Here is a 16,529-nt window from a genome sequence, read left to right on the forward strand (position 1 = left end):
TGATTTAATTTGAGTGCACATAGAAGTTTTAAAAAAATTACATACATATTCCACCAAAACATTACCTCTTACATTGAAATTCAATGATACCATTAATATTCAAATGTAAAACGCCAATGTTCAGGTCACACAGACAGACACACAGATGAAAAACGCTGATTAATGTTGCCAAGTGTTTCATATGAAAGTGTTTAATGACACATGTTTTGGTCTTCGGATACCTCTTTTTTTTTTTCTTCTTTTTTTTAATGTGTATGAATGACACTATGGTGAAAAGCACTGTGGTGTCTGCCCTTAACAATGCACAGCTTACTGGAGTTCTTAACCTAATGATTACAAAGACTCACGAGAAGCCAAGTTAGCACATGTGACAGTCGTCCAGCTGTCACAATCTTAGCCATGTCAGGGTTACTCTCCCTTGTTGGTACTGGGTCATATACTGCACCAATCTGCCAGCCTTTTCTGTTTTATGGTTCATCTAACCCACTTCATTTGGTCTCCTATTTAGGCTGATTTAAGGCAAGTTTGGACCCAGATTAGAGCTTAAAGAGAATTAAAACAACATTTCTTTCAAAGCCGTTCAGTCTTCTATAGTGTAAGGGACTCTATAGTCTTGCTAATGACTGCTTTACATTATCCGTAGTGTGAGTCATTCTGCCTCTTGCATCCATGAAACCCTGGGAGAGGTTTCTCTTAAAAGAACCAAGTACCTCACGCAAAAAACTGGACTGTCCAAAATACAGCCGCCCGCCCCAACTGCGATGAAATTAAAACACAACAACCGGCCATGCACAACATAACCCAAACATACATTCACATAATGAACACAGGCAGAGAAGAAAATAAATACGATTAAAACATCTTAACATAACAAGAGTATTCATTGCCATATAAATTAAGACTACATTGCAGCAAGTTTAAGAAGAAACTGATAACTTCTCAGTTTGCGTTTAAGGTGACGAGAGTCCATGCCAGTTTTTTTGTTATCTTTTGTTTGTTTTCTTAGCGAATCACCACAAACATGCTCAAAAAAGGGTTCAGCTACGACTCAGGCGAGCGAGCCGCTGCGTTTGTCAGAAGCAAAGCCAGTCTTTTACAGCATGAAGTGTTACGGCGTTCCTTCCGAGCCTGCCGAAATCCGCCCAGCCCTGTGTACAGTGGGTTGGTTCAGCGAGCGTCACATGCAAACATGTAAGGTCATGACCTCAAGGCACCTTCACCCCATCCCACTCCTTGGCCATGCACAGATCTACCCCTCCAACCTCTTCCAACTCAGCTTGTGTTGGCCATCAAAACCTCACAAACCAGGCAGTGCCCTGTCACTGCCTGGTTTGTTTCTGTGTCACAGCTGTTAGACGCACAAGCTTGAAACGACGCAAAAGAAGATACAAACGGAAGAGCTTATTAGAGGACTGAGGGGGTGTTTGCTCCTTCATTCTGCCTTTTATAAATCATCTATGTTCAGTCAAACTTTAACCTATCCTCGTGTTCCACCTCCAGCAATCTAAACAGGGCATCTGTCATGCTATACATTTTTTTCTTCTTTTTCTCTTAATATTTAAAAACAACAATAAAGTCCTAACAAGCATTTCATGACTGAACGGGGGGAAAGAAATGCAGGTAGTGTGATATGTTTTCAGCACGCCAGTGGCAGCATGAAAGCACAAGTGTAAAATGCCCCACGCAGAGTGGGAGTTTGTGCCAAGCAGCAGTTTGTTTGGTTTGTTTGCGTGAACTTCTTTTTACTGTACGCCTCAGCTTCCATCTCACAAAACGAGAGATGGCATCGTTCTAGTGAAAGCGTCCATCTGTCCATGCCTCTGATTTTTTTTCTTCTTTCTTTTTTTGCCTCTTTGCAACATCAAAATGAATGCGGGCGTCTGTACATCACTGCTCAGTGTCTCTTTTGGAGAAAAAGAATGTGTGCTTCTTCACAGTTGGGAGACCAGTAGATGATGCAAAACAGGGAAATCTAAGGGAGAGAGAAAAGAAAGACTCATTAGGCAGGCTAATAAGGTGAAAATGCCTGAAAGCAAACAGTGCTAAACAGTTTAAAGGTGACCTTTTAATTAATCAAAACAGTACAGAAGATGGATTAGGAATAAAAGATTTCTTTTCTGTCTAAAGAGTCAGGGTGCACAAAATAAAACCAAACTCCTGCCTAGTGGACTGTATCCCTGCTGTTGAGTCAGCTTTTTGGAGACGTGTATTTGTCTTTACATGAGCAGTATTGGATTGTGTTTAATTCACTTAATAATCATGACAGACATGAGTGATGCACATGATCTAAACAACAATTTAGGAGTATGAACAGTCCACAGGTTGTGTTTTACTGCAGAATTAGTGAATCTAATTCAAACTCAGTGAATGTATTGCTGGGAACCACAGTGAGAGAAGTGTAGTGTTTGGTGTCATTTGGGTGAGCGTGCCTCACATGTTGGTTACAAGTTTCCTTCTGTTAGCAGTATATTCAGTTTAATTAAATTCCATTTTGTTTATACATTGCGCCAAACCACAACAATAGTCATCTCGAGGTGCTATATACTGTAAGGTAAAGACACTACAATAATACAGAGAAAACCACAACAGTCAGACAACCCTCTATGAGCAAGCACTTGGCAACAGTGGGAAGGAAAAACTCCCCCTTTTAACAGGAAGAAACTAATAATAATAACTCGTGACTAAATGCAAAGTAGTGCATAAACACATAGAGAGTGAAAAGAGATGAGTGAAGTGCATATGAGTATATGTCTGTGTTACACTCTCCCCGTATGGGTAGTGCTGTTGTGTACCTTCAGATCCAGAAACCTATTTAAGTACTGGATTTCTGTTCAAAATTATTAGTAGTCTGAAAACTGGAGTCCTGAGTTTTGTTTTAGTCCAGAGATTAACACAGATTTGCTAGAGTATTTAAAGCAGTGGATACTGTGTGATCTCCATTTGTTTACTTTTATGTCAATAGTTTGTTGTTTGAAGCCTGATTACTCTGACATGTTCTAAAAGATGGGATTATTAGCTTAGCTTATCTTATCTTAGTTTAGCTTAGCAGCTAACTGTGGAAAATTGAGAAAAAGCTAGCGTGGCTTCATCTGACGCTAACAAAAGCCATCAACCATTATATTCGCTTCACCCATACAAAGACTGAGGCCTAAAATGATTCTGTTATGCCTCACATTAGGCATTTTGGTGGTAATTCTTCAACCATTTTCCCCTGCTAACAGCTTTCTGAGAAAATAAAAAAGGAGAACTCAAAGAGGAGTTAGGAATTTTCCCCTGGGAGAAAAAGACTGCAAACTTCGTTTTTTCCCCTCACAGCTACAATCTCCTCCTGTGAGGTCTAACATCCTTCATTCTCCTTTTATTCCTAAACAGTCAGCCTTCTTTTCCATTCCTCCACATTTCATCTTTTCACCGCGTTCATTGAGTAGACTGTCAGTTGCCATGACAGGCAGACACAGAAAAAAAACAAATTCTCTATTAAATTAGTGGCAGGATTATTCACTTCACTGAGCATTTTATTGCGCTGGCTTACAGGCCTTCAGTCTCTCTTTCAGAGACAAGTCACACACAAAAAAAGAAACAATGCAAAATATTTCATCCAGTAAAGAAGAGGAACATCACAGCCTTATAGCAGTGATGCCACTCCGAGCAGTTTCCTGGGATTATCAAGTGGGACACCGTTTGTGTGTGTCAGTACTTTGCATTCATACCTGCTAGCCATTTCAGAAAAAAATAGAGAAAAATGAAAGACTGTCTGCAAGGCTATGTGTGCGTGGGCATCGGAGTAGGTTGCAGTGATTGTCTGATGTGATGTGATCATGACCCTCCAGCCTGCAGTGCGCAGAAAGATCAGGTTTGCCAGCTCACTACCCATGCTCCACATACGTCCAGCCTATTTACCATCAGAGCCGGAGACCGTAGTTAAAAATAAGACCAGGAAGGCACAGACGGAACCGGAAGAGACCGTAAATTTTCAGAGCGAGGCCACTACTATGAAGGATGGTGTGTGTTTGAGTGGGCTGAGGGGTAGGTCTCACGCCGTCTAGCTTTACAACGCCTCCTCATGTCCCTCGCTGCCACTTCTCGCAGTCGCCTCATCTTGTAGCTGATGATGAATGGTTTCCGACACTGCGTGAGTCGCCGGCCACCTCCCTCTCACCCAGTGTAAAGACCATAACCTCATCAAAGGAAGGCAACTGAGAGTGGATTATCCGCGCTGGGGTGTTGCAGCCTGCTGGTGTGGAGCTTGTCTAATTGGCAGACCCCTTTTTCCCTCTTAGAGAGATTTCCCCCACAGGAGCAATAAAAGTATCCTATTCTCTTTCAATTACCCTCTCTGTCCTTCGGCCCATCCCCGCAGCCGCATAACTCACTTAACTAAAGCACACAAGCCCTATCAATCCCCCACTGGTCTGCCCTCCACTCCACTTATCGTGCCAGTATAACTCTTATTGTGAAAATCTAAAAGCCTAACAGAGTGAAAAATTGCATCATGTTACAGGCCTGAATTCTTTTTAACTTTAAAATCATGATACTTCAAACTCTAAATGCAATTCACATAGACATACATCTATACGGGGGTAAAACATTAATAATGCAATTCAATACTGAGTGTTTATACTACCAAAAACTGTCAAACCCTTCAAAGGTTGCTTCAAAGAATCGCTCTAGTGTAGCACTGTCAGATTTGTGATAGAGGGTTCTTAAAAAAGGATCAAATTGTATGATTTCCCTTGGGAAAACCCGACTCTTGGACTGCCCTAGATCAAACACGAATGCTGACAGAGCTGTCAAAGAGTCAGGTGTCTTATAGCAGTGGCTAACATAGCCTCGAGGTGCTAGTCTCAAACAGAAGGGAAGTGTACTGCTGAGGTGGGGTTTTTTTTTTTTCGTATTTCTAGTTAAATTTCCAGTTACTTCAGGCAATTTATTGGATTTTTTTACAGCTCCAACTGAAACAAAAAAAACCTGCTTCATACAACTGTTCTCATATATCGCATAATACCAGTACTCCACAAGGCACGTAAAATCAAAGGCATCAGGAGCACGATCTTACCTAATGGAAAGGGTGCATGTAGAGGGTTCTGAACTCAAGCAGGTAGATGTTTCCAGGTGCTGACAAAAGCAGTAGGAATGAGTGAGTATGGCACTGTAGTTATGCTGTTCCATGCATCCAGTGTGGGGTCATAGCAGTCCAGAGTTTTACACCTCTGTGTGCCAAAGTACCCACCCACCACATAGAGTTTGTTCCCTGATGCCACAGCCTGGCAGCTCATCCTCTTGGCAGTCACATCACCCACTTTTGTCCACTGGTAGCTCTCGCTGCTGAACTTGTATGCTGAGCATGCTGAGAACTCTGTGTCTCCGCCCATGACGAAGATCTGGTTTCCCAGGACAGCGGCGGCTGTGTAGCGCCATGGCTGAGGGCAGGATGCAGGCACGGTCCATCGGTTCTCCTGCGGATCATAGCACTGCACCTTGGGCAGCTTGTCGTGGGTGACGCTGGTTCCTCCGAAAGCAAAGAGTTTGAGTTTGACGCTAACAACTGCTGCGTTGCTCACACCCTCTCTCAGAGGAGCTACCATTGTCCACTTGTTTGCCACGGGGTCAAACTGCTCCACCTGTTTGAGAGACACTGATGGAGAAGCTGGAAGGCAGCCTGTCGCTGCGGTGTGACCACCTACGACGTAGAGACAGTGTTTCAGCTCTGCAGACCCGTGGCCGAACCTGGCAATCAGCATGGGTGCCGCCTTTGACCATTCCTCGTGGACAGTGTCATAGACCCAAACATCTTTGGACACGCCATTTTCTGAGCCTCTGCCACCAGTGATGTACACCTTACATCCAATTGCACAGGCACTAAACTCCTTCCGTGGACTGGGGATGTCAGCCTTTGGGATGATCTCTTTGGCTTTCTGGTCCACAAGGTACAACTTGTCACACATGAAAGTCTGGCCACCCAGAAGAAACAGGGCATGGCTGGTTTTTCTGGGTCGAGCACATGGGCTGTTAACAACGCCATCGTTCTGCAGGATTTTCAGCTTACAGCGAATAGCTTCATCCACCAGCTCCTTGCTCTTGGCCTGGGAGTTAATTAGCTCTTCGGTAGAGACGTTCTCCATTAAAAAGATGGCAGGCAATAGCGCAAGGCGAACCGTTCTCAGGAGCTCCGGGAGATGGCAGTGCCTCCTTTCCAAGTCGTAGTTGATCCAGTTAAGAGCAGCTTCGTAAACCAGTCTCTCGTCTTCTGTCTCTAGCTCCTCATGTGATAAAAGCTGCACCACCATATCTTTGGGCAGTTGGAGGAAGTCCTCCGTCTTGCAAATAGCAGGAAAGTTGCTGAGGCACATGCCCCAGGAGAGCTCTGACAGCTTGGTACACTGATGGGCATCTGACAACAGAAGCATGCCAAGGCAGTTGGATGGGTGAAGGTTTCTCTCTAAGAATTCTGCGCAGGCATCCCGGATGTCCTGAAATTCCAACATGTCCCCAGCCTCCAACAACGACTCTGCATTCTCCTCATTGATGACCACCCGTGATGAATAAGCGTAATCCAGCAGGAGCTCCAAAACCTCCGGGTGGATCGAATCATGGAAGTCAACCTCACTGGCCTGACTTTCCCTCAGGCCACCGCTGAACATGGCCTCAAAGTAGCGACTGCAGGCAGCCAGCACTGCGCGGTGGCAGGGAAAGGAGCGGCTGCCAGCATGGAGCAAGACGTCGGTGAAAAGCCTTTGCTGCCGCAGCGAGTTGAGGTGCATAAGGACGCTGTCGGCATAGGAGGACTTGTGAAAAAGGTAGATGTTCATGGAGCCGGTGCTGGCTCGCGATTTTCGGTTCTCATGGACGCACACGGACATTTTCATTGAATCCTAAAATGAAAGAGATAAAGAAAAATCTCTCATCAATGCACTGCACATTTGAAGCCCACTACACATAATTATTATTCACCAATTCAACATTTCCCACAACGTGTATCTTCCGTCTTCAAATAGTCTGTAATATGGTGTATCTTAACCTTTTAAACACATCCACTAAAATTTAAAGCTAGATGCAATTTATGTTGAAAAATGGGGCATGTAGTAGCTATTAATCAGGAGCTTTACAGTGCAAACAAACTGTTTGTCCTGTACAATTAGTCATAAAAATGTAGGTTTAGTGAAGTGAATACAGTGGATGCACTATGTGGTGATGTTGATGCTGATATATTACATTGTTGGGCACTGATATCCACAATGAGATAAAAAAACAAAAACGTAAAATGTATTTTTGGAGGAGGAATCTCAATCATTCCCAAGAGATCAAGATATTCAGAAAGAGATCAAGTGATTACAAATTACAAAACAGCATAAATCTGAGGGTTCTGAAGGTCGAGTAGATAACAATTGTGTTCTTGCAGAGACTGCAAGGCCTTGCAGCTCTGAGCAATGCTAATCCTCCTCTTTCAGAGATGCCACGATTAACAATGAAGTTTCCCTTTGCAGAGGATTCTTCATGAAAAGGGAAAAAGAAAGAGACAGTGGGGCTCTTTTAAGCCTCTGAGAAATGCACTCTCCTTCCAGAAAATCACAGCTCCCATCTTCACTGTCTTCGCCCTGTGCTCGCTCACAGCTCGCTTTTATTCCAACCAATTTCTAGACATGTCTAGTGCCTTCTGCACTCTATTTACAGAGGGACCAAGTCTCTGTCTGACCCAGTAAATCCACAGCTGACAGACATTTTAAGTTGTCAGCCTGCCCCTAAGTCTATCGGTCTTGATAGAATTTGATAGAAGGCTGGTTAATCCTAGTAGTAAGGGTAGGTTTTAGTACAAAAACAGGACTGGGCTTGTTTCTAATGGTTTTGTAATTTCATTCTTGACTGCAAATAGCTCCACAACCTGACAGCTGCTGTAAATTATAATGATTAAAAAGTTCTGATGGCTCAATAAGAAAAAAAAAAACATCAATAAAATGCTTCAGAAGAAGGAACAGACTTCCATTTATATGCTAGGTATAAAACAGATGTATATGTATATATATATATATATATACATATATATATATATATATATATATATATATATATATATATATATATATATATATATACACACACTTTTCTGCATTTCAAAGGCTCTCCTGAAGTGAAATCTATTGTAGCTGAAAGGGGTCAAGCTCTGTCAGCAAGCAAATGTTTTACAAACCTACAGGTTTGTAAAACACCTCCCTCAAGGTGGTGTCGGAGAGGCGGATGCTGTCCAAGATAAAGACAATGTTGGATAACACCTCCCACCCACTCCATGACATGTTGGTCAGTCACAGGAGCTCGTTCAGTGAGAGACTGAGATTACCGAAAAGCACCACTGAACGACACAGGAAATCATTCCTGCCTGTGGCCATCTCCCTGTACAACGCATCCACTTAACACACTGTTTGCTGCTACAGCTACACATGTTTCTTTTCCAACTATTTATTTATAAGTGACTTATGTATGTATGTATGTATATATATGTATATATTGTACTATTCTTAGTTAGCGTATTGTCTGTCTTGTCTTAATGTTGGTTTAAAATGGAGCACTGTAACAAAAAATAATTTCCCCCAGGGATCAATAAAGTATTCTGATTCTGATTCTGAGGTGGCGAGCATTTGATGTTCGAATGATAGGATTTTCACTTCAAGAGTGAAAGAGTTCAAAAGTTCCTTGCTGTCATAAATGACTCCTCTTCAAAAAACAGAAAGCTACAGAGAGCTAAGGACAGTTTCCATTTTCGCTAAGTTGCATCATCTGTTCCAAAATCCTCAGAATGCAGTCTCATGAATAGGAAATCAAGCCCAATCCCTGCAGGTATAAATGCAAGTCCAGTGGGGATTTCTGGTGAGCAGTGGCACTCATACCTTGGGCTTAATATCTCAATGCATACTGAATGAACAGCTATGAATTTTGATTTTTTTTTTTTGGCATTCAGGGTGCTCAGAGGATGAATCCTAATGATTCTGGGCTTTGTCCCTTTGAACATATTCGCACAGGGATGTCAGCGCACAGCTCAAAGGACAGCCATTCCACGTCTTTGTATAAAGAGGAAGAATCTTATTTATCACAAGTTAATGAAACCCAAAACCAACCGCCACCGGTTGAACAGGATTTACTGCATTCCTGCAGTGACAAAACTGGCAACCTGTCAACTCCTGGCCTCTGGCTCATCTGTAAGGAGAACATCCTCACCTAATCTCCTTGCACACGTCACATGCTACACACACACACGGACACATTGCAGCTCAGGGTTTCTAACTGGAGGTTGTAAGTGACTCGATTTAAATATGTGATCCTTATAAGTCAGGCGCTAAAATGAAGAGGTTTCACACTTGTTAATCATTGGCATATTAATAAATAGAACCATTGGTACTCTCAGGCACTGGAGCTGGCAGATAAACACTTCAGTTAGTCCAATAATTTAGCTTCATACTAGGTAGCAAAATGATTACAAGCTAATTATAGTCTACCAGTAAATGATAGACACTTAGCTGAGCTGCTAACCGTCTCTGTTCTTTTGCCAAACAAATCATTTAGTGGCAATAAAATAGCAAAGCATAACACAGCTTTTCCATTTAATCTCACTGCAATGCACTCATTCCTCCAAACAACACTGGTGGCCAGCACAATTACCAAAGGTGATCTGTTTGCACAATCTTCATTTTCCCTGTTGTCAAACGAAAGTGCTCACTCACGCCCGCATACTGGGGAGTGCGGGAAAGGTGAACAATGAAAAGATCAGTAAACCACATGCCTCAACTATTTGCATATTAAAAGGTAAAGCCTGGATTACCAGCTCAAGCAGCTGGTCCCGAAACCCGTCTGTGACATATACAAGCACGGCTAGATTCAAAATAGAAATAAATAAAACAAAACAAAAAAAGTTTTATACAAATCTTAGACAATGCAACGAGAAAGAATAATTGAAGACTGCACTTACGCTTAAAAGTGTTGGATTTGCTTCCTGATTATAAGCTTAAACTTAGACTAACCTCTGAAACATAAGCACGTTTCTCTTGTTTTGATCTTAAGCACTGATTACAGAGGAAATTAGATAACTCGTATCACTGTTTAAATTTGCTTAATCTCATCATCCACAGGGCACAGGCACAGAGCGCATTCAAACATCACGAGTGTGACAAGTCTGTAAAAATTCCTGACAGCTGTCTGGAAACTGTAAATTACATGGAAGTTACAAAAGGAAAACTATTTCAAAGCTAGGATTAAACTGACAAACCCTTTTCGGCTATGAACTAATGCAGGCTGTCTTACTCCTGCTCTAAATGAGAACAAACTCCTGGACACATCTTCACATCTGCAGACGCAATCATTTTCCATGAGAATATAGGAAAATATAATCAATTTCAAAGTAAAAATAATAATAATAATAAGCAAATGACAACATTTACATAACATGTTGGGAAACATGCACTTCCCTCTTTGGTGACTCAAGTTTTTCATACCATAATTTATCTGATTATCTGATGTTTCTGACTCTTTTTTCTTTGCGCAACATTCTTCCTCCTACTTATTCATAGCTTCATGACAAAGCAAAGTAGCAAAGATTTTTAGGTTAATGAAACTTTATTAACATAACCTACAAAGAGGTTCAACCTCAAGTAGTTTAAGTCCCCGCCCTGCCTCCATTCAAACCAAATTGGTGAGAAAATTCCTGAAGGTTTTGTACTGTTGGTCAGAAAGAACAAAAGACATTGCTGTGAGTACTGAGAAGTTCTGCTGTGCCATTAATATTTCTATTTCTTTTACAAAGTGGTCATTTTTATAGTTTATTTTTAAGGACAGTGGAGAGAAAGACTTACAGTTGCAAAGGTGGTGCCCAATTTACCGCAAATGTGCAGATAATGCAGCCTAATTTCAAACACAAACCCTTTGATGACCATTACAATATGTGACAGCTTGTGGTATAATAAAGCAAATATCTCTGTTGCACAAGTTAATACAAACAACTAGACTAAAATAATAATTTGTGACAGCTTATCAGCATTGAGGTTTCCACGCTGCTCTGGAGGACTTCCTTCTATTATAATACCACAGTCAGTACACCAAAGGGTCCAGACAGGAAGAAATGCCAGCAGTGCCAAGATGTGTGGTTGGCTCAGTGGCTGAGAGAGGGAGAGATGTCTTCCTCATCCCACCCCTCACAGAAATCAGATCCACACACCGAGCACACAGCCCAGAAAGCCCACACTACACGCCTCACTCAGAAAGCACACAGTTAAAGGACATGCACATGCAGCCACTGGACTCGAGCCAGGGCCTGGCTGACTACAGCCTGTTTAAAAATCATTGCCAGGTGTTCACAGTCAACCATGGACTCAGGAAGAGGGATGGGAGGGGAGTCACTTCAAAAGTAAACACCGGAGCTTATGTGGACCTCGTTCTGTACATCTGCCACTCGGTGAGTGGGGGCGGTAATTGAAGCAAGATGCAAAACAAGAGGAAAGAGCAATGAGCTATAGATGTGTTCGCCTGCTTCTTCAGTGTTGAAGATCGAAATGTACGATCTCAAGTCTAAATGCACAAACAAACGCCGTACAATTGAAAAAACAAACAAAAAAACCTAATTAAATAAATTAAAATCATGGCTTTGTAACGTCGAGAAGAGCGTGTCACACCTGACGTCGCATTTTAAACAAGCAAAACATCCCCAGCATGCACGAATGTGCAAGGAAACAGCTGAGGACATGAACGCAGACGACCGAGGGGAGATCAGCTATCGATAAATCAATAAATCAATAAAATGAACCTGAACGTGATCAGCGAATGTAAACATTGTTGCGCTTCCTAATGCTCCATCCTGGAGCAGAAGGGGGATGCATTCGTAGTTACTATGTAACAATCGAGCCACACGCTTTAACATGATGCAGTGAGGTGGTTTAGCATTATTAGTATCATCATTATTATAATCAGTATTATTATTATGCTTTGTTTTGTTTTACCTCTTTGGGTGAAAGCAGGAGTTCAATTGTGCCCGGAGTTTCCCTCGAACATGCCACTTCTACAAGAGCCACGATGCAAGCCTTACGCTCGGGGAGTGCAACTCCGTGGGATTTATATCCGAAAGGTCACGGAATACTAAGTCGAGATCCACGCCGATTGTGAGTTACAGGTAGTTTACCGAGGCTTCAATGGACCTCTGGGCAGCCGGGTATCAATAGATGGTAGCTGTGATGTGAAGGATGAGCGGAGATGTTTGGATGAGCTCCTCTAAAGCTGCTGCTGCTGTGTGACTGAATCCTATGTGTCCTCCTCCTTCTCCTGCGCTCCCACTTCTCTCTCACTGAAACAAGTGGGTGTGTCCGAAACCGAGCGAAGGAAAGAGAACATGTACCATACCATCCCACTGTGTAAGATAATTACCAAGTAATCGCTAAAGATGAGTTCAGTTAAAGTTTTCTTTTTTCTTTTTTAAGGACTTTCTGACCGTTCAGACTCTTAATAAAGTATGCATTAGAGGAGTCTAATGCATGATTAACGTAATCATTAATATGATTAACGTATCTGTATATATATATATATGTCTCTAAATCTTTCTACAAAGTAACTACTAAGCAGGCTGCGTGGATAGGAGCGGTGCTTAACTTGGTTTGAAAGGCAAATGCTTTAGTAAAATTCTGATACAGTGTGCAGGATCTGCGTCGCAGCAGTCCACGTAATGGTTTAGTGGTTCCTCAGAAGACCAAACAGGATCCACCCAGCATTGTGACAGAAGAGTCAAGAGAAAATTAAAGGTATTGTTCCGGTGTTGTGCTTTGTGGACTCAAGACTTTAAACAGCCACTCCAAGACATTGTGAAACAATAACATATAGGAAATGCCACAAAGTCTGACTGAGTCACATTGAGCCAGTGTCAGGTCCTATAGGATTACAAAGGTCTCTGTGGTTTTTAGTAAAAGGGGGGAGAGCTGGGAACGGGAAGTCCAATTTTATCTGTGAGCATCTTGTGTGAGTCACATCTGCGGTGCTCGTTGACGGTGCATTTGGCTGTGACTAAACTCTTCAGAGGATCCTCGAGGCTGTGATGTTGCTGTTTGGTTTGTTTGTTTTTGATGTGCAGTGTGGTGGCCACAGAGCTGTTGAGAACTCACGCCCAGTTCCCTTTCCCATCGACTGTTGATGAAAACCGAACAATCGGTTTATGCTGAGGATAACGCAGCATACTGTTCACCAGGGAAGTACACTCTGAAAAGTGTTGAAGAGAAACGTCTTTGCGCTCTAACATGGACTTTGTGTATGGCAAGAGAGACACCTAGTGGGCAAAGTCATGCAAGTAGGCCTGTTATGTGCAGGATGCTACTTTATTTGGCAGCATAATTGTCGCCAAATAATGACAATTTAATATATTTGCCAATAATTATTATTGTCAAATAATTAATTATTGTCAACAGCAGACTAGCAGACAAACAGGTTTTTGTATTGTTTCTTTGCTCACTTGTAAGAAGTTTGTAGTGCAGTAAAAATCAGGTAAATGTAGCATGACATATGTTTTCTTTATTATACAAACATTATATAGGAGTAGACAATGGATAACTGAATAACTTTATATTACAGTATATTCCTAACTAAGCAGCTCATTCTCAACACTTTTATGAAAATTTGACCTTATATGACCTTGAAGAAGAGGTCAGAGGTCCAAGCTAACGTGATATCCCTTTACTGTACTTTCTATAAGTTGATAATACATACACTAACAAATCACCATTAGGTAATACTACTTTACATGAAGCTTCAAGGTGGAGCCTGTCCCAGATGCCATAGAGTGAAAGGTGGGTACACCCTGCACACATATGCTAGCATGGATGGAAACTGGAGGACCTGGAGAGAACTCCTGGTACTCCAGCGGATTCCAACACAGAATCCTCTTGCTGTGAGAGATTAATAATAACTAATGATTCAATGCAGAGAGGTGTATAAAGACATGGTGAGTGGAAAAGGTGCATCATGGGAATCCCCCAGCAGCTATTGCAGCGTAACTATGGGAGGATTCAGGCTCACCTGATCCTGCCCTAACATTTTCAAAGTAGAGAGGATGTCTGTCTCCCTAATACAAAATTGGAAGCTGGTTCCACAGAAGAGAGCCCTGAAAGCTGAAGGCTCTGACTCCCGTTCTACTTTTAAATACTCTAGGAACCACAAGTAAGCCTGCAGTCTGAGAGCAAAGTGCCCCAATGAGGTGATACAGCCCTATGAGGTCATTCAGATAAGATGGGGCCTGATTATTCAAGACTTTATATGTGGAGCAGGATTTTGAATTTGATTCTGGATTTAACAGGGAGCCAATGAAGGGAAGCCAATATAGGCAAAATATGCTTTCTCTTTCTAGTCCCTGCCAGTACTCTTGATTTTGGATCAACTGAAGGCTTTTCATGGAGTTTTTCGGACATCCTGATAATAATGAATTACAATAGTCCAGCCTAGAAGCAATAAATGCATGAACTAGTTTTTCAGCGTCATCCTGAGACGGGATATTCATAATTTCAAAGATATAACGGTAATACAAAAAAGCAGTACCACATATTTGTTTAATATGTCCATTAAAGAACATGTCCTGGTCAAAAATGACGCCAAGGTTCCTCACAGTGTTACTGGAGGCCACCGTAATGCCATCCAGAATAAGTATCCGGTTAAATACCATATTTCTACAATTTTTAGGGCTGAGTACAATAACCTCAGTTTTATGTGAATTTAGAAGCAGAAAATTAGAGGCCATCCATGGTGTTTATGTCTTTAAGACAACTGCAGTTTAACTAATTGTTGTGTCCTATCTGGCTTCATGGACAGATAAAGTGGTATGCTATGTTGTATGATGGCATACCTCTAATTATTGGTATGCCATTATACAAGTGGTTACAAGTGGTAGATATTCAACTACATAGTGTATTGATCAAGTCCATGTGGTGTTTGGTAGATTTATTTGTCTATTCTAATTGTAGTAAAATGGTATTCTGAATACTATACACCAATTTCTTTAAAGCAGGGATCATACTGTGTTATTTGTCGATTCATATATAGATAACAAAATGATGTGCCATATTTAGGAGCAAAGCCATCAATCCAATGGCATAAAATACTTTATATGACATGAGAAACAAAAAAACATTGGCCTCACACAGCTGAATAACACTGTGGTTAGTAGATGTTGAAAGGAAGCATCAGTGATGAGTTAAAATGACCAAATGACAATGCAAATACTGTTTTACCCAAAGTGTCTGCCTATATTTTTATCATTTGTGAGTTAAATAAATGCTCCAATCTGCATATTATTCTTTCAGTTTGGGGTTCTTGTGTTTAAAAGTAATTAATGGACGAATAAGCATGCAAAGAGCTAGTTATGTTACGGTTTTTTAGATTACCCTGTCATGTGGGCTGTCAAAGATACACAGTAAAACCTGTTGTTCTTGTTTAGCACTAACTTTAGCGGCCAAGCACGTCAGTTAGAAATGAGTAAGCAAATATACCCGATGGCAAGTTGTATGTAAATTCACACACTTCACTTTAGGCTGTAAACACATTCACATAATCTAGATAATAGAATAATAAGGTATAATTTACATACTGGTCAAAGTTTGGTGTCTTTCTTTTTAAACAGAAAGGTAGGTTCGTGATGCAAAGCATACTGTACATTTAGGTGCTATCCCAAAACATAGTGTGAAAAAACCTTCTTTTTAAGTCAAAGAAAGAAAAAAACGGAATATTGTTAAAAGGCCAAGTCAGAAACCTGATGTCACAATAATGTAGTGTGCTTTTGACTTACACAATACAAAAGTAAAAGCAGAGAAACTATTAAAAACGCAGCTGCCATGACGGCCTGCCTATTGTGGCAGAATAAACTAGAATCTTCTGGAAACTAAACTGATAACATCAATGTGCTTCTTCTTTAGCCGATCCTTTGTTGATTTTATGACATGTTTTGGGTCACCGTCGTGCTGGAAGACATATCCGTGATCCAGCTTCAGTGTTCTGGCTGAATGGTGAAGTCATCCTGTATCCTTATTAGAAAAACAACCCAAAAGCATGATGCTTCTACCTCCATGCTTGACTGTGGGAAGGGTGTTCTTTAGATTATACTCAGCATTTCTCTTCCTCTAAACATGGCGGGTCGAGTGACCACAGCGTTTCCTCACAATCCTTCACTGAATCATTTAATGATCATTGGCAAACTTAAGATGGGCCTGTACACCTGTCTTCATGTACAGGGACCATATGATCACTGCAGGATTTCAATCGATTACATCCATTCAGTCCTTACTGAGTTACCAATGGTGTTCTCTGTGATTGTTCAGATCATTAACAAACTCCTCCCTTGTAATTTTGGGCTGATCCCCCACCTTTCTCATGATGATCTTCACCGCATGAAGCAAGATCTTGCATGGAGCTCCACACCAAAGGTGATTCATTGTCATTTTGTATGTCTTCCATTTCTGAATAATCACACAAACAGCTATCATTTTCTCACCAAGCTTCATGCTGATTGTTCTGCGTACTTTGTAATA

The 16,529-nt window shown here is 41.4% G+C and overlaps 1 protein-coding gene across 1 annotated transcript; it reads right to left on the reverse strand.

Moving 5' to 3' along the window:
- Window positions 1–224: 224 nt before the first annotated feature.
- On the reverse strand, window positions 225–12,309 carry enc1 (ectodermal-neural cortex 1). Its single transcript, XM_080876496.1, has 3 exons — window positions 11,976–12,309; window positions 5,057–6,872; window positions 225–1,972 (listed from the first exon to the last, which is right to left on the reverse strand). The coding sequence occupies exon 2, from the start codon at window positions 6,864–6,866 to the stop codon at window positions 5,091–5,093; it is 1,776 nt and encodes a 591-aa protein (XP_080732622.1). The 5' UTR covers window positions 6,867–6,872; window positions 11,976–12,309; the 3' UTR covers window positions 225–1,972; window positions 5,057–5,090.
- Between the last annotated feature and the right edge of the window lie 4,220 nt (window positions 12,310–16,529).

This window comes from Rhamphochromis sp. 'chilingali' (assembly GCF_963969265.1).
Source record: "Rhamphochromis sp. 'chilingali' genome assembly, chromosome: 2".
In the NCBI taxonomy this organism is placed as follows: Eukaryota; Metazoa; Chordata; class Actinopteri; order Cichliformes; family Cichlidae; genus Rhamphochromis; species Rhamphochromis sp. 'chilingali'.

Coding starts and splice junctions, on each gene's coding strand:
- enc1 (XM_080876496.1), bottom strand. CDS start 6,866: ATGAAAATGTCCGTGTGCGTCCATGAGAACCGAAAATCGCGAGCCAGC.